Raw genomic sequence first — 22,588 nt, 5'->3', positions numbered from 1 at the left:
AGGGTTAGTTAATGATAGCTATAGGGTTAGTTAATGATAGCTATAGGGTTGGTGTATTAGCTATAGGGTTAGTTAATGATAGCTATAGGGTTGGTGTAGTAGCTATAGGGTTAGTGTATAGTAGTGTATAGGGTCAGGGTTAGTTAATGATAGCTATAGGGTTGGTGTAGTAGCTACCAGGGTTAGTTAATGATAGCTATAGGGTTGGTTAATGATAGCTATAGGGTTGAGTTAATGATAGCTATAGGGTTAGTGTATAGTAGTGTATAGGGTCAGGGTTAGTTAATGATAGCTATAGGGTTAGTGTATAATAGATAGCTAGGGTCAGGGTTAGTTAATGATAGCTATAGGGTTAGTTAATGATAGCTATAGGGTTAGTTAATGATAGCTATAGGGTTAGTTAATGATAGCTATAGGGTTAGGGTTAGTTAGTGATAGCTATAGGGTTAGTTAATGATAGCTATCAGGGTTAGTTAATGATAGCTATAGGGTTAGTTAATGATAGCTATAGGGTTAGTTAATGATAGCTATAGGGTTAGTTAATGATAGCTATAGGGTTAGTTAATGATAGCTATAGGTTAGTGTTAGCTAGCTTAGGGTCAGGGTTAGTTAATAGCTATAGGGTTAGTTATGATAGCTATAGGGTTAGTGTATAGCTATAGGGTTAGTTAGATAGCTATAGGGTTAGTTAATGATAGCTATAGGGTTAGTTAATGATAGAGGGTTAGTTAATGATAGCTATAGGGGGTTAGTTAATGATAGCTATAGGGTTAGTTAATGATAGCTAGCTAGGGTCAGGGTTAGTTAATGATAGCTATAGGGTTAGTAGTATAATGATAGTTAATGATAGCTATAGGGTTAGTTAATGATAGCTATAGGGTTAGTTAATGAGCTAGCTATAGGGTCAGGGTTAGTTAATGATAGCTATAGGGTCAGGGTAGTTAATGATAGTTAATGATAGCTATAGGGTTAGTTAGTTAATGATAGCTATAGGGTTAGTTAATGATAGCTAGTTATGATAGCTATAGGCTCCAGGGTTAGTTAATGATAGCTATAGGGTTAGTTAATGATAGCTAGCTAGGGTCAGGGTTAGTTAATGATAGCTATAGGGTAAGGGGTAGTTAATGATAGTTAATGATAGCTATAGTCAGGGTTAGTTAATGATAGCTATAGGGTTAGTTAATGATAGCTAGCTATAGGGTCAGGGTTAGTTAATGATAGCTATAGGGTCAGGTAGTTAATTAGTTAATGATAGCTATAGGGTCAGGGTTAGTTAATGATAGTTAGCTATAGGGTCAGGGTTAGTTAATGATAGCTAGCTATAGGGTCAGGGTTAGTTAATGATAGCTATAGGGTCAGGGTAGTTAATGATAGCTATAGGGTCAGGGTGTAGTTAATGATAGCTATAGGGTCAGGGGTAGTTAATGATAGCTATAGGGTCAGGGATAGTTAATGATAGCTATAGGGTCAGGGGTAGTTAATGACAGCTATAGGGTCAGGGGTAGTTAATGATAGCTATAGGGTCAGGGCTATAGGGTTAGTGTTAGTTAATGATAGCTATAGGGTCAGGGGTAGTTAATGATAGCTATAGGGTCAGGGTTAGTTAATGATAGCTATAGGGTTAGTTAATGATAGCTATAGGGTCAGGGTTAGTTAATGATAGTTAATGATAGCTATAGGGTCTGGGTTAGTTAATGATAGCTATAGGGTCTGGGTTAGTTAATGATAGCTATAGGGTCAGGGGTAGTTAATGATAGCTATAGGGTCAGGGTTAGTTAATGATAGCTATAGGGTCAGGGGTAGTTAATGATAGTTAATGATAGCTATAGGGTCTGGGTTAGTTAATGATAGCTATAGGGTCAGGGTTAGTTAATGATAGCTATAGGGTCAGGGGTAGTTAATGATAGTTAATGATAGCTATAGGGTCTGGGTTAGTTAATGATAGCTATAGGGTCTGGGTTAGTTAATGATAGCTATAGGGTCAGGGGTAGTTAATGATAGCTATAGGGTCAGGGTTAGTTAATGATAGCTATAGGGTCAGGGGTAGTTAATGATAGCTATAGGGTCAGGGGTAGTTAATGATAGCTATAGGGTTAGTTAATGATAGCTATAGGGTTAGTTAATGATAGCTATAGGGTCAGGGTAGTTAATGATAGCTATAGGGTTAGTGTATAGCTATAGGGTTAGTTAATGATAGCTATAGGGTTAGTTAATGATAGCTATAGGGTCAGGGGTTAGTTTGTAAGTCGCTCTGGATAAGAGTGTCTGCTAAATGACTTAAATGTAAATGTAGTTAATGATAGCTATAGGGTCAGGGTTAGTTAATGATAGCTATAGGGACAGGGTTAGTTAATGATAGCTATAAGGTTAGTTAATGATAGCTATAGGGACAGGGTTAGTTAATGATAGCTATAGGGTTAGTTAATGATAGCTATAGGGTCAGGTTTAGATAATGATAGCTATAAGGTTAGTTAATGATAGCTATAGGGACAGGGTTAGTTAATGATAGCTATAGGGACAGGGTTAGTTAATGATAGCTATAAGGTCAGGGTTAGTTAATGATAGCTATAAGGTTAGTTAATGATAGCTATAGGGACAGGGTTAGTTAATGATAGCTATAAGGTCAGGGTTAGTTAATGATAGCAATAAGGTTAGTTAATGATATCGATAGGGTCAGGGTTAGTTAATGATAGCTATAGGGTTAGTTAATGATATCGATAGGGTCAGGGTTAGTTAATGATAGCTATAGGGTTAGTTAATGATAGCTATAGGGTTAGTTAATGATAGCTATAGGGTTAGTTAATGATAGCTATAGGGTTAGTTAATGATAGCTATAGGGTTAGTTAATGATAGCTATAGGGTTAGTTAATGATAGCTATAGGGTTAGTTAATGATAGCTATAGGGTCAGGGTTAGTTTGTAAGTCGCTCTGGATAAGAGTGTCTGCTAAATGACTTAAATGTAAATGTAAATGTAGTTAATGATAGCTATAGGGTCAGGGTTAGTTAATGATAGCTATAGGGACAGGGTTAGTTAATGATAGCTATAAGGTTAGTTAATGATAGCTATAGGGTTAGTTAATGATAGCTATAGGGTTAGTTAATGATAGCTATAGGGTTAGTTAATGATAGCTATAGGGTTAGTTAATGATAGCTATAGGGTCAGGGTTAGTTAATGATAGCTATAGGGACAGGGTTAGTTAATGATACCTATAGGGTCAGGGTTAGTTAATGATAGCTATAAGGTCAGGGTTAGTTAATGATAGCTATAGGGTCAGGGGTAGTTAATGATAGCTATAAGGTTAGTGTATAGCAGTATATAGGGTCAGGGTTAGTTAATGATAGCTATAAGGTCAGTGTTAGTTAATGATAGCTATAAGGTTAGTTAATGATATCGATAGGGTCAGGGTTAGTTAATGATAGCTATAGGGTTAGTTAATGATATCGATAGGGTCAGGGTTAGTTAATGATAGCTATAGGGTTAGTTAATGATAGCTATAGGGTTAGTTAATGATAGCTATAGGGTTAGTTAATGATAGCTATAGGGTTAGTTAATGATAGCTATAGGGTTAGTTAATGATAGCTATAGGGGTTAATGATAGCTATAGGGTTAGTTAATGATAGCTATAGGGTCAGGGTTAGTTAATGATAGCTATAGGGACAGGGTTAGTTAATGATACCTATAGGGTCAGGGTTAGTTAATGATAGCTATAAGGTCAGGGTTAGTTAATGATAGCTATAGGGTCAGGGGTAGTTAATGATAGCTATAAGGTTAGTGTATAGCAGTATATAGGGTCAGGGTTAGTTAATGATAGCTATAAGGTTAGTTAATGATATCGATAGGGTCAGGGGTTAGTTAATGATAGCTATAGGGTTAGTTAATGATAGCTATAGGGTTAGTTAATGATAGCTATAGGTTAGTTAATGATAGCTATAGGGTTAGTTAATGATAGCTATAGGGTTAGTTAATGATAGCTATAGGGTTAGTTAATGATAGCTATAGGGTTAGTTAATGATAGCTATAGGGTCAGGGTTAGATTTGTAAGTCGCTCTGGATAAGAGTATCTGCTAAATGACTTAAATGTAAATGTAAATGTAGTTAATGATAGGTATAGGGTCAGGGTTAGTTAATGATAGCTATAGGGACAGGGTTAGTTAATGATAGCTATAAGGTTAGTTAATGATAGCTATAGGGTTAGTTAATGATAGCTATAGGGTTGGTTAATTAGCTATAGGGTCAGGGTTAGTTAATGATAGCTATAGGACAGGGTTAGTTAATGATACCTATAGGGTCAGGGTTAGTTAATGATAGCTATAAGGTCAGGGTTAGTTAATGATAGCTATAGGGTCAGGGGTAGTTAATGATAGCTATAAGGTTAGTGTATAGCAGTATATAGGGTCAGGGTTAGTTAATGATAGCTATAAGGTCAGTGTTAGTTAATGATAGCTATAAGGTTAGTTAATGATATCGATAGGGTCAGGGTTAGTTAATGATAGCTATAGGGTTAGTTAATGATATCGATACGGTCATGGTTAGTTAATGATAGCTATAGGGTTAGTTAATGATAGCTATAGGGTTAGTTAATGATAGCTATAGGGTTAGTTAATGATAGCTATAGGGTTAGTTAATGATAGCTATAGGGTCAGGGTTAGATAATGATAGCTATAAGGTTAGTTAATGATAGCTATAGGGACAGGGTTAGTTAATGATAGCTATAGGGTTAGTTAATGATAGCTATAGGGACAGGGTTAGTTAATGATAGCTATAAGGTCAGGGTTAGTTAATGATAGCTATAAGGTTAGTTAATGATAGCTATAGGGACAGGGTTAGTTAATGATAGCTATAAGGTCAGGGTTAGTTAATGATAGCAATAAGGTTAGTTAATGATATCGATAGGGTCAGGGTTAGTTAATGATAGCTATAGGGTGAGTTAATGATATCGATAGGGTCAGGGTTAGTTAATGATAGCGATAGGGTCAGGGTTAGTTAATGATAGCTATAGGGTCAGGGTTAGTTAATGATAGCTATAAGGTTAGTGTATAGCAGTATATAGGGTCAGGGTTAGTTAATGATAGCTATAAGGTTAGTTAATGATATCGATAGGGTCAGGGTTAGTTAATGATAGCTATAGGGTCAGGGTTAGTTAATGATAGCTATAGGGTTAGTTAATGATACCTATAGGGTTAGTTAATGATAGCTATAGGGTCAGGGTTAGTTAATGATAGCTATAGGGTCAGGGTTAGTTAATGATAGCTATAGGGTTAGTTAATGATACCTATAGGGTTAGTTAATGATAGCTATAGGGTCAGGGGTTAGTTAATGATAGCTATAGGGTCCAGGTTAGTTAATGATAGCTATAAGGTTAGTGTATAGTAGTGTATAGGGTCAGGGGTTGTTAATGATAGCTATAAGGTTAGTGTATAGTAGTGTATAGGGTCAGGGTTAGTTAATGATAGCTATAGGGTCAGGGGTAGTTAATGACAGCTATAGGGTCAGGGGTAGTTAATGATAGCTATAGGGTCAGGGGTAGTTAATGATAGCTATAGGGTTGGTTAATGATAGCTATAGGGTCAGGGTTAGTTAATGATAGTTAATGATAGCTATAGGGTCTGGGTTAGTTAATGATAGCTATAGGGTCTGGGTTAGTTAATGATAGCTATAGGGTCAGGGGTAGTTAATGATAGCTATAGGGTCAGGGTTAGTTAATGATAGCTATAGGGTCAGGGGTAGTTAATGATAGTTAATGATAGCTATAGGGTCTGGAGTTAGTTAATGATAGCTATAGGGTCAGGGTTAGTTAATGATAGCTATAGGGTCAGGGGTAGTTAATGATAGTTAATGATAGCTATAGGGTCTGGGTTAGTTAATGATAGCTATAGGGTCTGGGTTAGTTAATGATAGCTATAGGGTCAGGGGTAGTTAATGATAGCTATAGGGACAGGGTTAGTTAATGATAGCTATAAGGTTAGTTAATGATAGCTATAGGGTTAGTTAATGATAGCTATAGGGTTAGTTAATGATAGCTATAGGGTTGGTTAATGATAGCTATAGGGTTAGTTAATGATAGCTATAGGGTCAGGGTTAGTTAATGATAGCTATAGGGACAGGGTTAGTTAATGATACCTATAGGGTCAGGGTTAGTTAATGATAGCTATAAGGTCAGGGTTAGTTAATGATAGCTATAGGGTCAGGGTAGTTAATGATAGCTATAAGGTTAGTGTATAGCAGTATATAGGGTCAGGGTTAGTTAATGATAGCTATAAGGTCAGTGTTAGTTAATGATAGCTATAAGGTTAGTTAATGATATCGATAGGGTCAGGGTTAGTTAATGATAGCTATAGGGTTAGTTAATGATATCGATAGGGTCAGGGTTAGTTAATGATAGCTATAGGGTTAGTTAATGATAGCTATAGGGTTGAAGTTAATGATAGCTATAGGGTTAGTTAATGATAGCTATAGGGTTGAATTAATGATAGCTATAGGGTTAGTTAATGATAGCTATAGGGTTAGTTAATGATAGCTATAGGGTTAGTTAATGATAGCTATAGGGGTTAATGATAGCTATAGGGTTAGTTAATGATAGCTATAGGGACAGGGTTAGTTAATGATACCTATAGGGTCAGGGTTAGTTAATGATAGCTATAAGGTCAGGGTTAGTTAATGATAGCTATAGGGTCAGGGGTAGTTAATGATAGCTATAAGGTTAGTGTATAGCAGTATATAGGGTCAGGGGTTAGTTAATGATAGCTATAAGGTTAGTTAATGATATCGATAGGGTCAGGGTTAGTTAATGATAGCTATAGGGTTAGTTAATGATAGCTATAGGGTTAGTTAATGATAGCTATAGGGTTGGTTAATTAGCTATAGGGTTAGTTAATGATAGCTATAGGGTTAGTTAATGATAGCTATAGGGTTAGTTAATGATAGCTATAGGGTTAGTTAATGATAGCTATAGGGTCAGGGTTAGTTTGTAAGTCGCTCTGGATAAGAGTATCTGCTAAATGACTTAAATGTAAATGTAAATGTAGTTAATGATAGGTATAGGGTCAGGGTTAGTTAATGATAGCTATAGGGACAGGGTTAGTTAATGATAGCTATAAGGTTAGTTAATGATAGCTATAGGGTTAGTTAATGATAGCTATAGGGTTAGTTAATGATAGCTATAGGGTCAGGGTTAGTTAATGATAGCTATAGGGACAGGGTTAGTTAATGATACCTATAGGGTCAGGGTTATTAATGATAGCTATAAGGTCAGGGTTAGTTAATGATAGCTATAGGGTCAGGGTAGTTAATGATAGCTATAAGGTTAGTGTATAGCAGTATATAGGGTCAGGGTTAGTTAATGATAGCTATAAGGTCAGTGTTAGTTAATGATAGCTATAAGGTTAGTTAATGATATCGATAGGGTCAGGGTTAGTTAATGATAGCTATAGGGTTAGTTAATGATATCGATACGGTCATGGTTAGTTAATGATAGCTATAGGGTTAGTTAATGATAGCTATAGGGTTAGTTAATGATAGCTATAGGGTTAGTTAATGATAGCTATAGGGTTAGTTAATGATAGCTATAGGGTTAGTTAATGATAGCTATAGGGTTAGTTAATGATAGCTATAGGGTTAGTTAATGATAGCTATAGGGTTAGTTAATGATAGCTATAGGGTTAGTTAATGATAGCTATAGGGTCAGGGTTAGATAATGATAGCTATAAGGTCAGGGTTAGTTAATGATAGCTATAAGGTCAGGGTTAGTTAATGATAGCAATAAGGTTAGTTAATGATATCGATAGGGTCAGGGTTAGTTAATGATAGCTATAGGGTTAGGTAATGATAGCTATAGGGTCAGGGGTTAGTTAATGATAGCTATAGGGTCAGGGTTAGTTAATGATAGCTATAGGGTCAGGGGTAGTTAATGATAGCTATAAGGTTAGTGTATAGCAGTATATAGGGTCAGGGTTAGTTAATGATAGCTATAAGGTCAGGGTTAGTTAATGATAGCTATAAGGTTAGTTAATGATATCGATAGGGTCAGGGTTAGTTAATGATAGCTATAGGGTCAGGGTTAGTTAATGATAGCTATAGGGTTAGTTAATGATACCTATAGGGTTAGTTAATGATAGCTATAGGGTCAGGGTTAGTTAATGATAGCTATAGGGTCAGGGTTAGTTAATGATAGCTATAGGGTTAGTTAATGATACCTATAGGGTTAGTTAATGATAGCTATAGGGTCAGGGTTAGTTAATGATAGCTATAGGGTCGGGTTAGTTAATGATAGCTATAAGGTTAGTGTATAGTAGTGTATAGGGTCAGGGGTTGTTAATGATAGCTATAAGGTTAGTGTATAGGGTCAGGGTTAGTTAATGATAGCTATAGGGTCAGGGGTAGTTAATGACAGCTATAGGGTCAGGGGTAGTTAATGATAGCTATAGGGTCAGGGGTAGTTAATGATAGCTATAGGGTTAGTTAATGATAGTTAATGATAGCTATAGGGTCAGGGTTAGTTAATGACAGCTATAGGGTCAGGGGTAGTTAATGATAGCTATAGGGTCAGGGTTAGTTAATGATAGCTATAGGGTTAGTTAATGATAGCTATAGGGTCAGGTTAGTTAATGATAGTTAATGATAGCTATAGGGTCTGGGTTAGTTAATGATAGCTATAGGGTCTGGGTTAGTTAATGATAGCTATAGGGTCAGGGGTAGTTAATGATAGCTATAGGGTCAGGGTTAGTTAATGATAGCTATAGGGTCAGGGGTAGTTAATGATAGTTAATGATAGCTATAGGGTCTGGGTTAGTTAATGATAGCTATAGGGTCAGGGTTAGTTAATGATAGCTATAGGGTCAGGGGTAGTTAATGATAGTTAATGATAGCTATAGGGTCTGGGTTAGTTAATGATAGCTATAGGGTCTGGGTTAGTTAATGATAGCTATAGGGTCAGGGTAGTTAATGATAGCTATAGGGTCAGGGTTAGTTAATGATAGCTATAGGGTCAGGGGTAGTTAATGATAGCTATAGGGTCAGGGTTAGTTAATGATAGCTATAGGGTTAGTTAATGATAGCTATAGGGTTAGTTAATGATAGCTATAGGGTCAGGGGTAGTTAATGATAGCTATAGGGTTAGTTAATGATAGCTATAGGGTTAGTTGTGATAGCTATAGGGTTAGTTAATGATAGCTATAGGGTCAGGTTAGTTTGTAAGTCGCTCTGGATAAGAGTGTCTGCTAAATGACTTAAATGTAAATGTAAATGTAGTTAATGATAGCTATAGGGTCAGGGTTAGTTAATGATAGCTATAGGGACAGGGTTAGTTAATGATAGCTATAAGGTTAGTTAATGATAGCTATAGGGTTAGTTAATGATAGCTATAGGGTTAGTTAATGATAGCTATAGGGTTAGTTAATGATAGCTATAGGGTTAGTTAATGATAGCTATAGGGTTAGTTAATGATAGCTATAGGGTCAGGGTTAGTTAATGATAGCTATAGGGACAGGGTTAGTTAATGATACCTATAGGGTCAGGGTTAGTTAATGATAGCTATAAGGTCAGGGTTAGTTAATGATAGCTATAGGGTCAGGGGTAGTTAATGATAGCTATAAGGTTAGTGTATAGCAGTATATAGGGTCAGGGTTAGTTAATGATAGCTATAAGGTCAGTGTTAGTTAATGATAGCTATAAGGTTAGTTAATGATATCGATAGGGTCAGGGTTAGTTAATGATAGCTATAGGGTTAGTTAATGATAGCTATAGGGTTAGTTAATGATAGCTATAGGGTTAGTTAATGATAGCTATAGGGTTAGTTAATGATAGCTATAGGGTTAGTTAATGATAGCTATAGGGTTAGTTAATGATAGCTATAGGGTCAGGGTTAGTTAATGATAGCTATAGGGACAGGGTTAGTTAATGATACCTATAGGGTCAGGGTTAGTTAATGATAGCTATAAGGTCAGGGTTAGTTAATGATAGCTATAGGGTCAGGGTAGTTAATGATAGCTATAAGGTTAGTGTATAGCAGTATATAGGGTCAGGGTTAGTTAATGATAGCTATAAGGTTAGTTAATGATATCGATAGGGTCAGGGTTAGTTAATGATAGCTATAGGGGTTAATGATAGCTATAGGGTTAGTTAATGATAGCTATAGGTTTAGTTAATGATAGCTATAGGGTTAGTTAATGATAGCTATAGGGTTAGTTAATGATAGCTATAGGGTTAGTTAATGATAGCTATAGGGTTAGTTAATGATAGCTATAGGGTTAGTTAATGATAGCTATAGGGTCAGGGTTAGTTTGTAAGTCGCTCTGGATAAGAGTGTCTGCTAAATGACTTAAATGTAAATGTAAATGTAGTTAATGATAGCTATAGGGTCAGGGTTAGTTAATGATAGCTATAGGGACAGGGTTAGTTAATGATAGCTATAGGGTTAGTTAATGATAGCTATAGGGTTAGTTAATGATAGCTATAGGGTTAGTTAATGATAGCTATAGGGTTAGTTAATGATAGCTATAGGGTTAGTTAATGATAGCTATAGGGTTAGTTAATGATAGCTATAGGGTTAGTTAATGATAGCTATAGGGTCAGGGTTAGTTAATGATAGCTATAAGGTCAGGGTTAGTTAATGATAGCTATAGGGTCAGGGGTAGTTAATGATAGCTATAAGGTTAGTGTATAGCAGTATATAGGGTCAGGGTTAGTTAATGATAGCTATAAGGTCAGTGTTAGTTAATGATAGCTATAAGGTTAGTTAATGATATCGATAGGGTCAGGGTTAGTTAATGATAGCTATAGGGTTAGTTAATGATATCGATACGGTCATGGTTAGTTAATGATAGCTATAGGGTTAGTTAATGATAGCTATAGGGTTAGTTAATGATAGCTATAGGGTTAGTTAATGATAGCTATAGGGTTAGTTAATGATAGCTATAGGGTTAGTTAATGATAGCTATAGGTTAGTTAATGATAGCTATAGGGTTAGTTAATGATAGCTATAGGGTTAGTTAATGATAGCTATAGGGTTAGTTAATGATAGCTATAGGGTTAGTTAATGATAGCTATAGGGTCAGGGTTAGATAATGATAGCTATAAGGTCAGGGTTAGTTAATGATAGCTATAGGTCAGGGTTAGTTAATGATAGCAATAAGGTTAGTTAATGATATCGATAGGGTCAGGGTTAGTTAATGATAGCTATAGGGTGAGTTAATGATATCGATAGGGTCAGGGTTAGTTAATGATATCGATAGGGTCAGGGTTAGTTAATGATAGCTATAGGGTCAGGGTTAGTTAATGATAGCTATAGGGTCAGGGGTAGTTAATGATAGCTATAGGGTTAGTTAATGATAGCTATAGGGTCAGGGTTAGTTAATGACAGCTATAGGGTCAGGGTTAGTTAATGATAGCTATAAGGTTAGTTAATGATATCGATAGGGTCAGGGTTAGTTAATGATAGCTATAGGGTCAGGGTTAGTTAATGATAGCTATAGGGTTAGTTAATGATACCTATAGGGTTAGTTAATGATAGCTATAGGGACAGGGTTAGTTAATGATAGCTATAGGGTCAGGGTTAGTTAATGATAGCTATAGGGTTAGTTAATGATACCTATAGGGTTAGTTAATGATAGCTATAGGGTCAGGGTTAGTTAATGATAGCTATAGGGTCGGGTTAGTTAATGATAGCTATAAGGTTAGTGTATAGTAGTGTATAGGGTCAGGGGTTGTTAATGATAGCTATAAGGTTAGTGTATAGTAGTGTATAGGGTCAGGGTTAGTTAATGATAGCTAGGGTCAGGGGTAGTTAATGATAGCTATAGGGTTAGTTAATGATAGTTAATGATAGCTATAGGGTCAGGGGGCTATAGGGTCAGGGGTAGTTAATGATAGCTATAGGGTCAGGGTTAGTTAATGATAGCTATAGGGTTAGTTAATGATAGCTATAGGGTCAGGGTTAGTTAATGATAGTTAATGATAGCTATAGGGTCTGGGTTAGTTAATGATAGCTATAGGGTCAGGGTTAGTTAATGATAGCTATAGGGTCAGGGGTAGTTAATGATAGCTATAGGGTCAGGGTTAGTTAATGATAGCTATAGGGTCAGGGGTAGTTAATGATAGTTAATGATAGCTATAGGGTCTGGGTTAGTTAATGATAGCTATAGGGTCAGGGTTAGTTAATGATAGCTATAGGGTCAGGGGTAGTTAATGATAGTTAATGATAGCTATAGGGTCTGGGTTAGTTAATGATAGCTATAGGGTCTGGGTTAGTTAATGATAGCTATAGGGTCAGGGTTAGTTAATGATAGCTATAGGGTCAGGGGTAGTTAATGATAGCTATAGGGTCAGGGGTAGTTAATGATAGCTATAGGGTCAGGGTTAGTTAATGATAGCTATAGGGTTAGTTAATGATAGCTATAGGGTTAGTTAATGATAGCTATAGGGTCAGGGGTAGTTAATGATAGCTATAGGGTTAGTTAATGATAGCTATAGGGTTAGTTAATGATAGCTATAGGGTTAGTTAATGATAGCTATAGGGTCAGGGTTAGTTTGTAAGTCGCTCTGGATAAGAGTGTCTGCTAAATGACTTAAATGTAAATGTAAATGTAGTTAATGATAGCTATAGGGTCAGGGTTAGTTAATGATAGCTATAGGGACAGGGTTAGTTAATGATAGCTATAAGGTTAGTTAATGATAGCTATAGGGTTAGTTAATGATAGCTATAGGGTTAGTTAATGATAGCTATAGGGTTGGTTAATGATAGCTATAGGGTTAGTTAATGATAGCTATAGGGTTAGTTAATGATAGCTATAGGGTCAGGGGTTAGTTAATGATAGCTATAGGGACAGGGTTAGTTAATGATACCTATAGGGTCAGGGTTAGTTAATGATAGCTATAAGGTCAGGGTTAGTTAATGATAGCTATAGGGTCAGGGGTAGTTAATGATAGCTATAAGGTTAGTGTATAGCAGTATATAGGGTCAGGGTTAGTTAATGATAGCTATAAGGTTAGTTAATGATATCGATAGGGTCAGGGTTAGTTAATGATAGCTATAGGGTTAGTTAATGATATCGATAGGGTCAGGGTTAGTTAATGATAGCTATAGGGTTAGTTAATGATAGCTATAGGGTTAGTTAATGATAGCTATAGGGTTAGTTAATGATAGCTATAGGGTTAGTTAATGATAGCTATAGGGTTAGTTAATGATAGCTATAGGGTCAGGGTTAGTTTGTAAGTCGCTCTGGATAAGAGTGTCTGCTAAATGACTTAAATGTAAATGTAAATGTAGTTAATGATAGCTATAGGGTCAGGGTTAGTTAATGATAGCTATAGGGACAGGGTTAGTTAATGATAGCTATAAGGTTAGTTAATGATAGCTATAGGGTTAGTTAATGATAGCTATAGGGTTAGTTAATGATAGCTATAGGGTTAGTTAATGATAGCTATAGGGTTAGTTAATGATAGCTATAGGGTCAGGGTTAGTTAATGATAGCTATAGGGACAGGGTTAGTTAATGATACCTATAGGGTCAGGGTTAGTTAATGATAGCTATAAGGTCAGGGTTAGTTAATGATAGCTATAGGGTCAGGGGTAGTTAATGATAGCTATAAGGTTAGTGTATAGCAGTATATAGGGTCAGGGTTAGTTAATGATAGCTATAAGGTCAGTGTTAGTTAATGATAGCTATAAGGTTAGTTAATGATATCGATAGGGTCAGGGTTAGTTAATGATAGCTATAGGGTTAGTTAATGATAGCTATAGGGTCAGGGTTAGTTAATGATAGCTATAGGGTTAGTTAATGATAGCTATAGGGTTAGTTAATGATAGCTATAGGGTTAGTTAATGATAGCTATAGGGTTAGTTAATGATAGCTATAGGGTTAGTTAATGATAGCTATAGGGTTAGTTAATGATAGCTATAGGGTTAGTTAATGATAGCTATAGGGTTAGTTAATGATAGCTATAGGGTTAGTTAATGATAGCTATAGGGTTAGTTAATGATAGCTATAGGGTCAGGGTTAGTTAATGATAGCTATAGGGTCAGGGTTAGTTAATGATAGCTATAGGGTCAGGGTTAGTTAATGATAGCTATAGGGTCAGGGTTAGTTAATGATAGCTATAGGGTTAGTGTATAGTAGTGTATAGGGTCAGGGTTAGTTAATGATAGCTATAGGGTTAGTTAATGATAGCTGGATAGGGTCAGGGTTAGTTAATGATAGCTATAGGGTTAGTTAATGATATCGATAGGGTCAGGGTTAGTTAATGATAGCGATAGGGTCAGGGTTAGTTAATGATAGCTATAGGGTTAGTTAATGATATCGATAGGGTCAGGGTTAGTTAATGATAGCTATAGGGTTAGTTAATGATAGCTATAGGGTTAGTTAATGATAGCTATAGGGTTAGTTAATGATAGCTATAGGGTTAGTTAATGATAGCTATAGGGTTAGTTAATGATAGCTATAGGGTTAGTTAATGATAGCTATAGGGTTAGTTAATGATAGCTATAGGGTTAGTTAATGATAGCTGTAGGGTCAGGGTTAGTTAATGATAGCTATAGGGTCAGGGTAGTTAATGATAGCTATAAGGTTAGTGTATAGCAGTATATAGGGTCAGGGTTAGTTAATGATAGCTATAAGGTCAGGGTTAGTTAATGATAGCTATAAGGTTAGTTAATGATATCGATAGGGTCAGGGTTAGTTAATGATAGCTATAGGGTCAGGGTTAGTTAATGATAGCTATAGGGTTAGTTAATGATACCTATAGGGTTGGTTAATGATAGCTATAGGGTCAGGGTTAGTTAATGATAGCTATAGGGTCAGGGTTAGTTAATGATAGCTATAGGGTTAGTTAATGATACCTATAGGGTTAGTTAATGATAGCTATAGGGTCAGGGTTAGTTAATGATAGCTATAGGGTCGGGTTAGTTAATGATAGCTATAAGGTTAGTGTATAGTAGTGTATAGGGTCAGGGGTTGTTAATGATAGCTATAAGGTTAGTGTATAGTAGTGTATAGGGTCAGGGGTTAGTTAATGATAGCTATAGGGTCAGGGTTAGTTAATGATAGCTATAAGGGTCAGGGTTAGTTAATGATAGCTATAGGGTCAGGGTTAGTTAATGATAGCTAGGGTCAGGGTTAGTTAATGATAGCTATAGGGTCAGGGTTAGTTAATGATAGCTATAGGTTAGTTAATGATAGCTATAGGGTCAGGGTTAGTTAATGATAGCTATAAGGTTAGTGTATAGTAGTGTATAGGGTCAGGGTTAGTTAATGATAGCTATAAGGTTAGTGTATAGTAAGTAGTATAGGGTCAGGGTTAGTTAATGATAGCTATAGGGTCAGGGTTAGTTAATGATAGCTATAAGGTTAGTTAATGATAGTGTATAGGGTCAGGGTTAGATAATGATAGCTATAGGGTGAGTGTAATGATAGTGTATAGGGTCAGGGTTAGTTAATGATAGCTATAGGGTTAGTGTATAGTAGTGTATAGGGTCAGGGTTAGTTAATGATAGCTATAGGGTCAGGGTTAGTTAATGATAGCTATAGGGTCAGGGTTAGTTAATGATAGCTATAGGGTCAGGGTTAGTTAATGATAGCTATAGGGTCAGGGTTAGTTAATGATAGCTATAGGGTCAGGGTTAGTTAATGATAGCTATAGGGTCAGGGTTAATGATAGCTATAGGGTCAGGGTTAGTTAATGATAGCTATAGGGTCAGGGTTAGTTAATGATAGCTATAGGGTTAGTTAATGATAGCTATAGGGTCAGGGTTAGTTAATGATAGCTATAGGGTCAGGGTTAGTTAATGATAGCTATAAGGTTAGTGTATAGTAGTGTATAGGGTCAGGGGTAGTTAATGATAGCTATAAGGTTAGTGTATAGTAGTGTATAGGGTCAGGGGTAGTTAATGATAGCTATAGCGTTAGTTAATGATAGCTATAGGGTCAGGGTTAGTTAATGATAGCTATAAGGTTAGTGTATAGTAGTGTATAGGGTCAGGGTTAGATAATGATAGCTATAGGGTTAGTGTATAGTAGTGTATAGTAGTGTATAGTAGTATATAGTAGTGTATAGTAGTGTATACAGTATATCAAATGTTGTTTTGATTCAGGGATATTTTTTTGTTTGGAGCGAGTACATGACTCATGACATCTTTTTGAGGTTTATTATCATTTCATATAATATGGATAGGGAAATATATATTTCTCTAACAAACTAATTGAGATGGTGGTTGCCTGACCCAGAATAAAGTTCTGACCTGCTGAGGTCCGTGTGCTGGTCTCGTGTTCTAGTTCTGACCTGCTGAGTTCCGTGTGCTGGTCTGGTGTTCTAGTTCTGACCTGCTGAGTTCCGTGTGCTGGTCTCGTGTTCTAGTTCTAACCTGCTGAGTTCCGTGTGCTGGTCTGGTGTTCTAGTTCTGACCTGCTGAGTTCCGTGTGCTGGTCTCGTGTTCTAGTTCTGACCTGCTGAGTTCCGTGTGCTGGTCTCGTGTTCTAGTTCTGACCTGCTGAGTTCCGTGTGCTGGTCTCGTGTTCTAAAGTTCTGACCTGCTGAGTTCCGTGTGCTGGTCTCGTGTTCTAGTTCTGACCTGCTGAGTTCCCTGCTGTTCTAGTTCTGCTGAGTTCCGTGTGCTGGTCTCGTGTTCTAGTTCTGACCTGCTGAGTTCCGTGTGCTGGTCTCGTGTTCGTTCTGACCTGCTGAGTTCCGTGTGCTGGTCTCGTGTTCTAGTTCTGACCTGCTGAGTTCCGTGTGCTGGTCTCGTGTTCTAGTTCTGACCTGCTGAGTTCCGTGTGCTGGTCTCGTGTTCTAGTTCTGACCTGCTGAGTTCCGTGTGCTGGTCTCGTGTTCTAGTTCTGACCTGCTGAGTTCCGTGTGCTGGTCTGGTGTTCTAGTTCTGACCTGCTGAGTTCCGTGTGCTGGTCTCGTGTTCTAGTTCTGACCTGCTGAGTTCCGTGTGCTGGTCTCGTGTTCTAGTTCTGACCTGCTGAGTTCCGTGTGCTGGTCTCGTGTTCTAGTTCTGACCTGCTGAGTTCCGTGTGCTGGTCTCGTGTTCTAGTTCTGACCTGCTGAGTTCCGTGTGCTGGTCTCGTGTTCTAGTTCTGACCTGCTGAGTTCCGTGTGCTGGTCTCGTGTTCTAGTTCTGACCTGCTGAGTTCCGTGTGCTGGTCTCGTGTTCTAGTTCTGACCTGCTGATCGTGTTCTAGTTCTGACCTGCTGAGTTCCGTGTGCTGGTCTCGTGTTCTAGTTCTGACCTGCTGAGTTCCGTGTGCTGGTCTCGTGTTCTAGTTCTGACCTGCTGAGTTCCGTGTGCTGGTCTCGTGTTCTAGTTCTGACCTGCTGAGTTCCGTGTGCTGGTCTCGTGTTCTAGTTCTGACCTGCTGAGTTCCGTGTGCTGGTCTCGTGTTCTAGTTCTGACCTGCTGAGTTCCGTGTGCTGGTCTCGTGTTCTAGTTCTGACCTGCTGAGTTCCGTGTGCTGGTCTCGTGTTCTAGTTCTGACCTGCTGAGTTCCGTGTGCTGGTCTCGTGTTCTAGTTCTGACCTGCTGAGTTCCGTGTGCTGGTCTCGTGTTCTAGTTCTGACCTGCTGAGTTCCGTGTGCTGGTATCGTGTTCTAGTTCTGACCTGCTGAGTTCCGTGTGCTGGTCTCGTGTTCTAGTTCTGACCTGCTGAGTTCCGTGTGCTGGTCTCGTGTTCTAGTTCTGACCTGCTGAGTTCCGTGTGCTGGTCTCGTGTTCTAGTTCTGACCTGGCTCGTGAGTTCTGACCCGTTCCGTGTGCTGGTATCGTGTTCTAGTTACCTGCATTTACATTTGAAGTCATTTAGCAGACTGAGCTCTTATCCAGAGCGACTTACAGTTCTGACCTGCTGAGTTCCGTGTGCTGGTCTCGTGTTCTAGTTCTGACCTGCTGAGCCAAATATCCACATGAAGATGGACGTTGCATCTTTCTCCTCTAATTCTCCTCTAATTTTCTCCCCCGCACACCCCCTGAAATCGAAAGCACTGCCTTTTAGCAGACCGGTATGAATGGTATCGATGTGTGAGTGTAGTTGTCTCTCATCCTGCTTGATGTCATGTGTTTTGTTTGTATTGTTTATTGTTGTTTTCATGTGTTTGTTCATCCAGGAAGTGGGTTACCACCACCACTCCGCAGCCATGAGTTCCCAGAACAGATATGCTAGCAGCATGTGTGAGTATTACAACTCCTGTCTTAAAACCTCTTCAGTGTAAAGTCCCCGTATTATTATGATTTATTCCATTCAGTCTGGTATGAGAACATTAGCCCCTGTCTGCAAGAGCAGGTTGTCTGCGGAAAGCTGAGTATCTTGGCTATTGATCTGTGCCTTTTAAAATCTTTGGTGTGACTTAATACCATATATGGGCATACAAATATATAAGGGCAGGCTGAGCCGATGACCTAATTCCAAGATGGCTGCTACTGTACCTATGTTCCGGGGGGGGTGGAACACATCTAGCGTATTGCCATGTAATCTGATGATGTATGACTTAATGGCAACATCAAATGTCCACTGAGTGACTATATCTTTGCGCATAAAGAATATGAGTTGCCCTTACGCGCTCCATTACGCAGGGGATTGGCTACGATGGCACCTTGATAGTCTTGTAGCCAATGAGATAAGCTTTCCAAGGATATGCAGTTGACCTGGGTGGGACAAAGCAAGGCCTAGAACATTTTATACGTTTCTACCTGACTCCGAGACGAGACGCACACAACACGCTACATTACATTGTCAACAGATTTCATCCAGATTTCATCGCTTTATTATTAAAGCTTCTCAAGGTGGAAAAATAATAACAACAATAATATTAATAATAATAATAATAATGATAATAATATCAATAATAATAATAATAATAATAATAATATCAATAATAATAATAATAATATCAATAATAATAATAATAATATCAATAATAATAATAATAATATCAATAATAATAATAAGAAGAATAAGAATAATTATTATATCAATAATAATAATATCTACTAAGAATATCGAACAGGAACCTAAAAAGAGGATTTCGACTCGGGCCGACGAAGATTGCGTTCCAGAAGGATTGGATCCACTTTTCAGATCTGTAAGTAAATTATTTTCATGGCTTTATAAAGTTAATTTACAATATGTATTTAGTTTATTATAAGTTGTCTGCTTTTTGTGCTTTGGATTTAGTTTACATTGGCCGATGTAACAAGTCATTTCAATGTTATCATTCCCAAGTAGTTATTGTCTATGTTTCATATTAGTTCACTGTTTGCTGTTCTAAGTTTTATCCTTGTGACTTTGGAGAGGCCACTAAACTCTCATGGCCATTGTTTTATTTGTGGTTCTTACCTCTGCCTGTGTGTGTGTGTGTGTGTGTGTGTGTGTGTGTGTGTGTGTGTGTGTGTGTGTGTGTGTGTGTGTGTGTGTGTGTGTGCTTCACACCTTCAATGTGAGTCACTTTATAGATAAAGTTGAGGCTTGGTGTTTTTACTTTACAATGATGTCGTTTAGTAAATTGAATCAACTGTAATTCCGTATGTCTTTATAACAGTATATCTCTTTATTTAATTCACCACAGGAGGATGCAGAGGATTTGGATGATGCCTTTTGGGAGCCACCCCTCCTTAGCAAGCCCCCCGCTGGTCAAGGTCTTCACCCCTCCTTAGCAAGCCCCCCCCCCGCTGGTCAAGGTCTTCACCCCTCCTTAGCAAGCCCCCCCCGCTGGTCAAGGTCTTCACCCCTACTGGTAGTCTTTACAAGCCCCCCGCTGGTCAAGGTCTTCACCCCTCCTTAGCAAGCCCCCCACTGGTCAAGGTCTTTACCCCTCCTTAGCAAGCCCCCCGCTGGTCAAGGTCTTTACCCCTCCTTAGCAAGCCCCCCCCCCCACTGGTCAAGGCCTTCACCCCTCCTTAGCAAGCCCCCACTGGTCAAGGTATTTACCCCTCCTTAGCAAGCCTCCCCCCCACTGGTCAAGGCCTTCACCCCTCCTTAGCAAGCCCCCACTGGTCAAGGCCTTCACCCCTCCTTAGCAAGCGTCCCCCCCCCTGGTCAAGGTCTTCACCCCTCCTCAGCAAGCGCCCCCGCTGGTCAAGGTCTTCACCCCTCCTTAGCAAGCGCCCCCGCTGGTCAAGGTCTTCACCCCTCCTTAGCAAGCGCCCCCGCTGGTCAAGGTCTTCACCCTTCCTTAGCATGCCCCCCACTGGTCAAGGTCTTCACCCCTCCTTAGCAAGCCCCCCGCTGGTCAAGGTCTTCACCCCTCCTTAGCAAGCCCCCCCGCTGGTCAAGGTCTTCACCCCTCCTTAGCAAGCCCCCCCGCTGGTCAAGGTCTTTACCCCTCCTTAGCAAGCCCCCCCGCTGGTCAAGGTCTTTACCCCTCCTTAGCAAGCCCCCCACTGGTCAAGGTATTTACCCCTCCTTAGCAAGCCCCCCACTGGTCAAGGCCTTCACCCCTCCTTAGCAAGCCCCCCACTGGTCAAGGTATTTACCCCTCCTTAGCAAGCCCCCCACTGGTCAAGGCCTTTACCCCTCCTTAGCAAGCCCCCCACTGGTCAAGGCCTTCCCCCCTCCTTAGCAAGCCCCCCCACTGGTCAAGGTATTCACCCCTCCTTAGCAAGCCCCCCCCCCCCACTGGTCAAGGTCTTTACCCTTCCTTAGCATGCCCCCCACTGGTCAAGGCCTTCACCCCTCCTTAGCAAGCGCCCCCCCGCCTGGTCAAGGTCTTCACCCCTCCTTAGCAAGCGCCCCCGCTGGTCAAGGTCTTCACCCCTCCTTAGCAAGGTCTTCACCCCCCCGCTGGTCAAGGTCTTCACCCCTCCTTAGCAAGCCCCCCACTGGTCAAGGTATTCACCCCTCCTTAGCAAGCCCCCCACTGGTCAAGGTCTTTACCCTTCCTTAGCATGCCCCCACTGGTCAAGGCCTTCACCCCTCCTTAGCAAGCGCCCCCCTGGTCAAGGTCTTCACCCTCCTTAGCAAGCCCCCGCTGGTCAAGGTCTTCACCCCTCCTTAGCAAGCGCCCCCGCTGGTCAAGGTCTTCACCCTTCCTTAGCATGCCCCCCACTGGTCAAGGCCTTCACCCCTCCTTAGCAAGCGCCCCCGCTGGTCAAGGTCTTCACCCTTCCTTAGCATGCCCCCACTGGTCAAGGCCTTCACCCCTCCTTAGCAAGCGCCCCGCTGGTCAAGGTCTTCACCCTTCCTTAGCATGCCCCCCACTGGTCAAGGACTTCACCCCTCCTTAGCAAGCGCCCCCCTGGTCAAGGTCTTCACCCCTCCTTAGCAAGCGCCCCCGCTGGTCAAGGTCTTCACCCCTCCTTAGCAAGCCCCCCCCACACAGATTCTGTACCTTGTCAGCTCCGGGATTTGAACTTGCAACCTTTCAGTTACTAGTCCAATGCTCTAACCACTAGGCTACCCTGCCGCCCAAGAGGTTAACCCCAGTCATGCCCGTGTTTCTAGCTACTACAGTATATGGTAGTAACATGTGTGAGTACCAGATCACCCTTAACACCACCCATGGAGACATACACTGGTTCTTCTTTTAAAGGTGTTCAGTTTATGCCGTGACCGTTAGTGACCGTTAGTGACCCCGTTAGTGACCCCGTTAGTGACCGTTAGTGACCGTTAGTGACCCCGTTAGTGACCGTTAGTGACCCCGTTAGTGACCCCGTTAGTGACCCCGTTAGTGACCCCGTTAGTGACCGTTAGTGACCGTTAGTGACCGTTAGTGGTAGATGCTGGCATTCTGTCATTGCACCGCACTATCACAAGGGTGAGTTAGAACCCCGATCTATCGGTCGTCTAATCTGTGGCACGAGTGAAATATCTGTGTGTAAAAATTGACAGCTGTGCCATACAGATGGGAAGAGATGTTCGATGTATCACGTGGTTTATGAATTGACACGCAGTTTGTCATTCCCCCTGAAAGCCCTAATATTAAAAACAGTCAAATGTCAACAGTCAACCCACACGCACTTGAAACATTTGGATAATAAAGTATTTTAAGCATATTGAAGATAGAAGCCGCCTCTTAATGAGTTCCGAGAGCCGATCTGTTATCCAACGATAATTATTATTATTATTAACTCTGCATTGTAATTAAACAACAGCCACTTAGATATATTTACAGACCAGAAATAAATAATTGTCATAATAAATAATCAGATGCCTGTGGCAAGCTTGATTTAAAAACATTTTTTTAACTATATTATGTATTTGATCACTAAAAAAAATATATAACTTTTACATTACCATGTAGTTTACCAATAAAATGGTCTGACGGGGATGTGGACGTACTCGGTATACAAATCCCAAACGGAAGAAATGATCTCACTCCAATACATTTTAATAGAAAGTTAGTAAAAATATATAAGATCTTGCTACCATGGAAAGGAAACTACCTGTCTATTTGCGGAAAAATCACCCCGATTAACTCTAGTCATTTCCCAGTTGACCTGTTTTCTTATTGCCATCCCTGCACCTAGCGACCTGTTTTTAAATGATATGAGCCAAAAAATATTCCATTTTATGTCACGATCGTTGCATAAATAAGTGGACCACGGCGCAGCGTAAGTAGAGTTCCACATTTTATTAATAGCGAAGCTTCCAAAAACAACAAAGA

General features: G+C 39.5%; 1 protein-coding gene across 1 annotated transcript in view; it reads left to right on the top strand.

Moving 5' to 3' along the window:
- Positions 1-22,588, top strand: part of ppp1r13l (protein phosphatase 1, regulatory subunit 13 like) — an 81,297-nt gene that overhangs the window by 29,979 nt on the left and 28,730 nt on the right. The window contains exon 2 of the mRNA XM_052469222.1: positions 18,095-18,158. Within this exon, the coding sequence (XP_052325182.1) occupies positions 18,125-18,158 (34 nt within the window). The 5' untranslated portion in view covers positions 18,095-18,124. The remainder of the gene's footprint in view (positions 1-18,094; positions 18,159-22,588) is intronic.

Source organism: Oncorhynchus keta, chromosome 1, assembly GCF_023373465.1.
Source record: "Oncorhynchus keta strain PuntledgeMale-10-30-2019 chromosome 1, Oket_V2, whole genome shotgun sequence".
NCBI lineage: Eukaryota > Metazoa > Chordata > Actinopteri > Salmoniformes > Salmonidae > Oncorhynchus > Oncorhynchus keta.
This window is presented reverse-complemented; position numbering and strand designations above follow the sequence as displayed.